The 9,479-nt window shown below is 41.6% G+C and overlaps 1 protein-coding gene across 4 annotated transcripts in view; it reads right to left on the reverse strand.

Moving 5' to 3' along the window:
* Window positions 1-9,479, reverse strand: part of fgfr3 (fibroblast growth factor receptor 3) — a 39,076-nt gene that overhangs the window by 20,320 nt on the left and 9,277 nt on the right. For all 4 annotated transcript variants that reach the window (XM_053620948.1, XM_053620947.1, XM_053620945.1 and 1 more), the window contains exon 3: window positions 2,700-2,984. In XM_053620948.1, coding sequence (XP_053476923.1) covers window positions 2,700-2,984 — 285 coding nt within the window. The remainder of the gene's footprint in view (window positions 1-2,699; window positions 2,985-9,479) is intronic.

Here is a 9,479-nt window from a genome sequence, read left to right on the forward strand (position 1 = left end):
TCATGAGATTTTTAACAACAGCTGTATTATCTCTCTCTCTCTCTCTCTCTCTCTCTCTCTCTCTCTCTCTCTCTCTCACACACACACACACACACACAAATTCTTACAGTCTTCCTACCATATGGTAGTTCTAAATGAACCTATTCAGGGGGCGGAAAAAATAACACTGCCGTGACAAAGGGAGATTATTCTCTCAGTTCCTCAACAGTCATTCACACAGGTAGTGGCTCGACACACACACTTTACACAAACATGCTACACATCAGCCAGCTCAGACACAAATTGCCATTATTTATTAGTTAACGATAAAACCGTTTGTTTATCTAACACGCTGTTATACACTGCCGTGTACGTGCCATTACGTAGTACGTGAGACCTGGATTTAGACTTAAGTTCAAATGAAGTCACTATTTTCATGATCCACTTCCTGTACTTATGACTCAACTTGGACCTGGCTTTTGAGACTCCGACGTTGATGTGGGACTGATCTGATATGCAAATAATACCTTTTTCTATAGTAAATAATGTTAATCATCTACACCAGTGTTAGTATAAGTAGGCAAATTGAGACACAGCTTTAGTCTTTTCTTCAGTGTCCTGGAAAGCTCAAAGTGCTAGTGCTAAAGGAGAGCTTTCTGAATCGACAGGCAATGCCCGAAAAACATGTAGAGACGCCTTCTTGTCCGGATTGGTTGGATGTCAATAGTCAGTATCATTTGTTTGTATACTGTTTGCAGAGCCTGGAGTGTCAGAGAGACTGGCGTTTTTTTCTTTCTTTCTGCTAAGCAGGTCACCAGAACACAAGGAACCAGAACTTCACCAAACATGATAAAAATGTACACAATGTCTGACTGCACCTTGAAGACCCTGTTTACACTAGTGCGTTATACAATGAAAACCATCCTCGTCCACACCGTGTTTCAGAAATGATCTCTGATCACACTACACGACCGAATACGCATGTCACATGACCATTCATGCACACTGGGCATGCGCATACAAGTGTAAACAGGAAGTTGGTTGCTAGTCTAAACCGGCGTTCCATGTAGGACTTACGCTGCTTAAAATGAGATTTGTTGCTGATTGCTCTAATCATAGCTTGCCTCTTGCGCATGTCGGCAGCTGCAGTATTATAAAATACAGAATTTAACTGCACAATGGCTGCTAAGAATGACAACAAAGCCTGCTAAGCTTGCGCTTCAGTCTCCGTGTTGTTGTGTATACGATCAAGGTAGCGTAATGGTCATATGGTAGGGGCTTGACGAATCAGGGAAGGATACGCAATGATCCAGAAGAACCAATCAGGGGTGAATGTGGGCGAAGCCACGCCTTCATTTTCAAAAGTCTTCGTTTTGGTCTGTTTACACTGAAACGCGAGCCTGGAGTTTTCAAACTAAAAACGGGGTCTTCGGCGTTTCCAAAAGTCTCTGTTTTCGAGGGTCGAGAGTAGTGTAAACGACAGGTGTAACCGTAGCACAAGTTAAGCGTTTTAAAACGAAAACACACTAGGGTAAACAGGGCATCACTCATCCCCCTGGACCCTATTTCGGACATGACTTGAACACAACTTGACTAACAGTTCAGAGACGAGATGACTTGGGTCTGTTTTGTATTTGAGAGTGTGTTTGCGTTAATCACGGTGGAGGTGTGTAATTAAGTGGGCAGAACAGGATATTGCTGTCTTTATGCGCTGTAACTGGCTCACAATTTGCAGCCAATTCTTTTTTTCCCCGTCTCTCTGTACTGACAGAGGGCTGCAGACGACTCGAACGGAGCTGGACTAATTCCAAACACATGTGTAAAAGAGGAAAACGCACTTCTCTCTTTCTCTCTCTCTCTTCTTCTTCTTCTCTCTCTCCATCTGGTTTAAATGACGAGGTGATTCTAGACAATTGCTCTCTAATTAGTTGTCAATGAGCTGCTCAGCTGGTGTCCCCGAGATCCCAAGTTTACAGGACCTCAGTCTAACCCATGCTACCAATTACAAACACTTATGTGGAGGCGGTCACTGGCACACACACACACACACACACACACACACCAATCTGTTCATTACATAATTGCAATTAGAGAGTAAGTGTTAATTATGTGTTTTGTTCTCAAAGCATAAGAATGTTTAACCACCCGTTTGTGTGTGTGTGTGTGTGTGTGTGTGTGTGTAAGCACATGTTTGAGGGTCTAATGTACACAGATTACAGCGTTTTATTATTTGCTTGCTTGCAGGAAGTGCACGTAGCCTGATTGCAGACAATATTGAGCAACAACACTCCCCTCACCCTCCCCACCTCTCTCTCTCTCTCTCTCTCTCTGAGAAAATCAGGTTATAAGGGCTGGTGTTCAGACAGTTTATTAAAAATGGAGTCTGCCATGCCTCTCTGAGAATGTACTGTCTGCATGGATAACCGTGTGTAGGTCTTGTTGTTTCTGAACGCTGGAACGTATGATTACCTGTAAGTGTATTTGGCAAGATTATTTCATCAGTGCGGTGCGACTCGAATTTTGATTGGCTGGAAGCCACTGCCTACACACACATCAATCAAATCTTTGCAAGCCTAAACATGAGCTATATGGTCTTTTGTGAGAAAAATAGAACAATGTTGATCTTCGTTTCCCAACATATCGGTGCAGGTAGGGGTGAGCGTGTGCTCGGAGAGCAGGAAAAGCAAAAAAGAAGTGGAAGACGTGCACTGTGTACTGACCGGTGACTCTGACAGTATAGTTGCCGAGCAGCGCGTTGCCCTGTTCGTATCGGCAGGAGTAGACACCCGAGTCGTCGTATGACACGTTGTTGACGTGCAGTGCCTTGTGGCTCAGCCGCGTGCGGTTGCCAGGGAGCACAATGCTGCCATCTTTCTGCCACGTGACAGACATCAGGAAGTTTGGTGCGTTACACTGAAGGTCCAACGAGTCCCCCACGGCCACCACGTAGTCCTCTAGAAACACCTCCGTCTCCAGCTCCATCTCCGTCTCGCTCGAGCGCCAGTCTGAGACGCATGCAGAGGAGAGAGAGAAAGTCAAAAGGGTCAGATGTAATTGCTGATACTTTCTGGGGTAAAAGAGCAGAAGGGAAGCAAAAACTTCAAACTGTCGTCCCACGGTCGAGCCTAAACACACAAACCAATAGTGGGAAACAAACATGTTTATCATCCATCACACTGATCACTGCAGACAGAGACCCTGCAGAGCAAGAGATGGCAGCATAAAGAAAAAGAAATCACTCAGACCCGTTCCTTTATCTCAATCTCCATCTCCGCGACTATATCACTGTCCGTCTCTTTCACTATGACTTATTGTCATCAGTGCTATTCATCTCATCACTGAAGGTCAGTGCCTGCAGAAGGGAAATAGATTCTTCTGAATGTGTTGATGCATTTGTGAGTGTTTGTGTATGAGATGTTTCAGAAAAGATTCCTACGTTCACAGACAACACTCAGACTAGACTAAGCTGAGTAGAATACAGAATCAGTAGCATGAATTATAGATCACTGTATCACACACTCACATTCGCATACACACGTATACTGTACATGCCCTGTACAAGGGTCGAAAATAAAAAGGACAAAAAAAGAAAAGAAAAAAAAAAACAGAATAATAAGCCACTGAGATTTTGTAGTTTTATTATGACTTTTGATGTTTCTTAGGCACTTTATGCATTTTTCCGACCTAAATTTTTAATTATGTGTTCCCTTAATATGCACCTTTTTCTAATAAATACATTTATGAGATTTAAAAAAAAAGATGAGGAGTATATAAAAATGAAACAGGATGAAATGAAAAAATGAAAAATGATGCAATATTTATGCATATTCACATTCAACGTCTCATCATTCGATATACACTCTCAGTATGTGCCTACTATGTATACAGTAGACTGCAGTTACGGTGCTCTCCACTAATATTGGCACCCTTGGTAAATATGAGCAAAGAAGGCTGTGAAAAATTTGTCTTTATTGTTTAACCTTTTCAGATTTTTTTTTAAAAGTCACAAAAATATTCTGCTCTCATGGATATCAAACAAAAGGACCTGGACATTTTGTTAGGATACATGGCATCATGGACTCTATGAAATATCAACAGATATTAAATGAAAACCTGACTGCCTCTGCCAGAAAGCTTCAAAGAATTTCACTGTGCTGTAATGTACATTTGACAAATAAAGACTTATTATCATTAATTTAAATAATTGCACAAAATTGATTTTGTGTTCATTTCTGGGAATGCCAAATTGCAAAATCCTGGAGGAACTGGTTTCTTTACACAGTCCTAGTATTCACTCACTTCATTTACCTTTCTGCTTTTAAAAGAATGACTCCTACTACGTACTACTGTCTACACGGTCATTCATTCAAACAATGGCATTGCGGCACGTTCATTGAAAAATACGTGTTCGCATGTGTGTAGATATTTAGGGAGTAAAAATGGCCATAATGTGTGTCAAGGGATAGTAAACACATATAATAAATGGCTACTGTGTGTCCCGTGCTGGAGGAGGAGGAGGTACAGAGTGGAGAATGAGGCCAGTGTGAGTGCTTTTTACAGGCCTGATATAGGAACCTCCTGAGAGCTGTAGCTCAGCCGTGCTGTTGCCATTTATAAAGTCTTAGCACAACTACCTTGTCAGTCCTGAATAAAACACACACACACACACCCTCTCTCTCTGTGAGAACAATGTTTCTTTGGTCAGTCAGTGATGAATTTTTATCGTACTATTCTTGGATACCAAGAGATTTGGGGCAATAAATTGGATTCAACTGCTTTGTCTAAAAGTAGTCAGTGTAAATGTAGCTTTAATGAAAAATAAACACACACACACACCCCCCCAACCACCAGCATACTGTGTGTACACACTGTGAATATGTGTGTAACCAAATTAAAATTCAAATTCCTTCCTAATGCAGGTTACAGTTTCAGAGTTAAAGATTTGTATCATTTGTTAAAGATTTATATCATATTAAGCCACAGTGCACACACACACACACACACACACACACACACACACTTGGTGGAGGCACACACCGAGCCCTACATGTTTCTATCTCTTCATTCGTCCCCAATCATCTGTGTGATTAAATTACATCTGTGTTGTGGATGCAAGCATGCAGGCACCTGTGTGTTGTTGTGTCTATACACAAATACATGTTATTCGTGGGGGTCATGGGAGATGGTTTGTATCCATTCGCAGATAGCGGATGCAAAGTCTCGAGCACGTATGCCGCTTTGGAAAGAGGAAAGAGAGAGAGAGAGAGAGAGAGGGGGTTCGGATCATTGTTCCATACTCACACAGTGAGAAAGGGAGGTGGGAGGGGAACGGCTTTCGGCTTGTTGCCTCTTTTCTTCTACCCTGTTGAGGCGTGTGTGTGTGAGTGAGAGCATGTAGCGCTGTATACCCCATAGAAAAGTTTAAGATGGTTGCAGCATCCAAAGGCCTCCACACACACACACACGCACACACACACACACACACACACACACACACACACAATCCCGCCTCACTGCACTAATTAGTAACGGAAACTCCAGCATTCAACTTCCCAGTCTCTACTCTTTGCCAAAACCTTTAAAAACACACCCCAAACACCTCGGCTCTCAGATAATTCATCTCTTTCAGACTTACTCTTTCTCTAACACACATACACACACACACGTTCAAATCAAGTACTGTGCTGTCTTAATTGTCATTCCACAGAGAAAATGGCCTAGTTTCAGGCCTCCATGCACTGTACAGAGCAAACACTCACAACCACAACACACACATAACCATATGCTGAATACAGCCATCTTTTTTTTTGTAGTCAAATTAATAGTAGAAAATTCTCAGCTCCAAAGTAATGCCTAGTCATTTCTTCTCACTTTCTGTTTTCTTGTTTACTGATGAAATATGGGAGTGGTTAATCAACTGATACAATTTTGTGAATTTTTTTTTTGTATGATTAAAGTCCCCGTGAAGTGCCTTGAAACGCACAGCGTTATTCAATGTAATTTCCACTTAAACAGGAAGTCAGGGTAAGACATATCTCGTGGCTCCTCCCCCTTTTTAAATAGCCAATAGCGTTTAGCTTACCTCACGGCTAAGCCGTACTTGACAAGAAATTTCAACTGAACAACATTGAAAGTGAAAGAATTTAAGCCATTTCCTTCTTAACCAACATACAGTTGGAAAACTGAATAAAACGTACGCTTTCATACAGCCAAAGACACATTTATGCCCCATGCTCAGGATGTAACTTGGGCAACTTCGGCAAGGTGATGTTTGGATAGGGACACTTCAGATTCTAGAGAGTGTTTGATCGGACAGAAAATCTGATGAAAAGCTGAAGTGCAGAATGATGTCATCAAAATTGGTGATATATATAAATATATATATTCTTAAGGTTGGATCAGGAAGCTGTCGCGAGGTTGCGATGAACTTTAACAGGAAACATGGCAAGCACATCACACACACGACACTGTTGCCAAACTTATTAACGAATTCAAAAGCACTGGAAGTGTTGAGGACCGACTGAGAAGAGGACGTCCACGAACATCCACTGACGAAGGCTCGACCGACGCGGTGCTGGCAAACACAGCCCCTATGTATGGAGACTTTTGGGACACCCTGTATATAATTTAATTTACCGTTCCCTTAATTTATTTTCCCACATTTCATTTACACCTCTCTAAACAGGATTTACACTCATCTGCCATGTTTGCAGGTGGAATTCGGCGACGCAAACCATCACTAAACTCCTCCTCCCTCGCTCAGTGAGCTGAAAAAGTGTCCACGGATCCACACTTTGAAAATCTACGGGAAATAGTAGCCCATCCGGGTGCCTTCGGGATGCTCATTTCAATATACTATGATTTGGGACACACTAATTCTAATCTCGGGTACTATTTAGGATGGATAGTGGGCGAATTGGAACACAGCATAACACTCATATGCCTTATAAGCTCTGTATTTATTATTTATGTCATTCACCTACAAATACACAGTTCAAGCAGCTTAAATGCAAAAAAGAGATAACGTATTGATGTATTGATGTATTGACGGACCTCTACGCTGACGATGTGCATAAGTACACTCTCGGCTGTCCACGACACAACAAGGAATCGACCCTGAATCGTAGTGTCACAGCTGACCTCAGCACTATTAAACATTGCTCTCAGTATGAAAACAACACTGTTTATCCAAATGTATTTATCCAAACAAAGTCTAAGTACTTTATTGTTCTGCAAAATGACTTATTATTATGCAAAATGACTTATTATAGTGATTTATTATGCTTATAGGTTATGCTTTATGATTTATAAATGCTTCTCTGAATATACTGCTTATGTGTGCTTAAAGGGAGTGCATCGCTCATTCTGAGATAAAAGATCTCAGGTATGAATGATACATTAACATTTAAATCAGGCAGCGAATCGATATGATGCAATTTAGGGCCATGCCAATGCAATTCCATGTGCAATTCAAAGTGATATTAATCTGATAATTAATAATTAATTAATTAATTAATTGAAATGCAAACAGTTCGATCTTAAACCAAAATCTCGAATGTTTCTCTAGTGTTCCAGGCTTTCAATTTCATTTCTATCAACCACATCTGTAGCATACATATTATTACTACAGGCAATAGTTGCAACAGTTCTACAGAAACCATTTTCTATCCATTTTCTGTACCGCTTATCCTTACTGGGTCGCAGGGAGCCTGGAGCCTATCCCAGGGGGCATCGGGTACAAGGTGGGGTACACCCTGGATGGGGTGCCAATCCATCGCAGGGCACAATCACACACCCATACACTCATACACTACGGGCACTTTTGGACATGCCAATCAGCCTACCATGCATATCTTTGGACTGGATGAGGAAACCGGAGTACCCGGAGGAAACCCCCGCAGCACGGGGAGAACATGTTATGAAGTTTAGAACGGACGCAAGTACAGATAAGAGCTTCTTATAAAGAGAGGCAGGCAGACAAATCCAAATCATGAGACACTAACTACGTTTACATGGACAGCATTAATCTACTTATTGACCTTACTCTGAGTAAGACAATATTGTGATTAAGGTGTTTACATGGGGTCTCTCGTTCAAATTTTTGTTATATGTTAATAAAATATAACCAATGTAGCTTCAAATAAACAAAAAAAAAAAGCAGCACTAAGGTTTTTGCCTGATGGATACCTCAAACCCTTTGAGAATGTGTACAGGAAGCAATCTGAATAGCTTTGTACCGTTTTACTGCTGTCTGGGAAAGCTGGATAAAACTTCATACAGTAAAAACAGCTCCGATACGGCTCGCGTCTATCTCATACGAAGGACGGTTTGTGTAACAGGTATGGCTTCCAAATCAGGGTATACAGTCACGTAATAAAAAAAAATCTATTGCTGGCAGAACGCAACAACTTCCCTTAGACTTCTACTATGAGTAAGTTTTGACTCAATGGGTTTCTGTTCATTTCTCAGTTCCTACATTTTTTATCTGTAATAACTGTTAATAAGAGCTGGCTGTGGAGTGCAAGGACAAGGCCTGCCTCCTTCACTGGAACTGACAGGAACAGAGACGTGTAGAGGGGAAGACAGAAACAAACTGTCTACTTAGTATATTCTACTGTATATAACAGAAAATTCTACTTAGTATATAACAGAAGTGCAAAAGAGAAGTGTTAGGGGTATCAGATACAGAGACTGCCATATTGATTCACTCATGTCTTTTGTGCATCTCGCCACGTCCTTACACCCCTAGTGTGCAGAATAAGACATGGCTTATTAGAGCAACATCAATAGATCAGTAGTTGGTCATTTACACATAAGTGCACTGGGACATCAGGCAAAGTGACATCGTGCCCTTTAACCTCCTGACCCCAGAGAGAGTGCATCCTATCATCCAATCAGACACTAGACAAACCCCACCCCCACCCACCCACACATGAACACACATGGACTGCACTACACTGTTAGTGAAGGCTTTATTTGCAGAGAAAAGGCCTGCAGTGTAACACAATGGAACAAGGCAGTGCTGCTGAACAGAGTCATCAGATCACTGATCACCCCCTCATACCTTTTCATCTCACACAGAAAGAAAGAGCAACACAGACCCGAGCTTTCCTTCAGCTCAACACTTTAATGTACATAATGTGTTTACTATTTAACAAACAACTGAAAGAAATTTTTATTGTTAAAATTGACAATATGACAGACAGGAAAGAGAAACTACGCATGTGCATTTGTTTGTGTATGTGTGTGTGGGGGGGGGGGGATGGGGGGTGAAGGGGAGACTAGGAACACTTCTAATCCTCTCCTTCCCGTCCCCCAGTATGTGACAACCAGAAGCAACTGGCAACAGCTGCTTTGAGATATCCATACACACACACACACACACACACACACACACATACTCATAAACACACACACACGTGTACACACACACACACACACACACACACATACACATATGCATAAACATACACATGTATACACACGCATACACACACACA

This window comes from Ictalurus furcatus, chromosome 3 (genome assembly GCF_023375685.1).
Source record: "Ictalurus furcatus strain D&B chromosome 3, Billie_1.0, whole genome shotgun sequence".
NCBI classification, from domain to species: domain Eukaryota; kingdom Metazoa; phylum Chordata; class Actinopteri; order Siluriformes; family Ictaluridae; genus Ictalurus; species Ictalurus furcatus.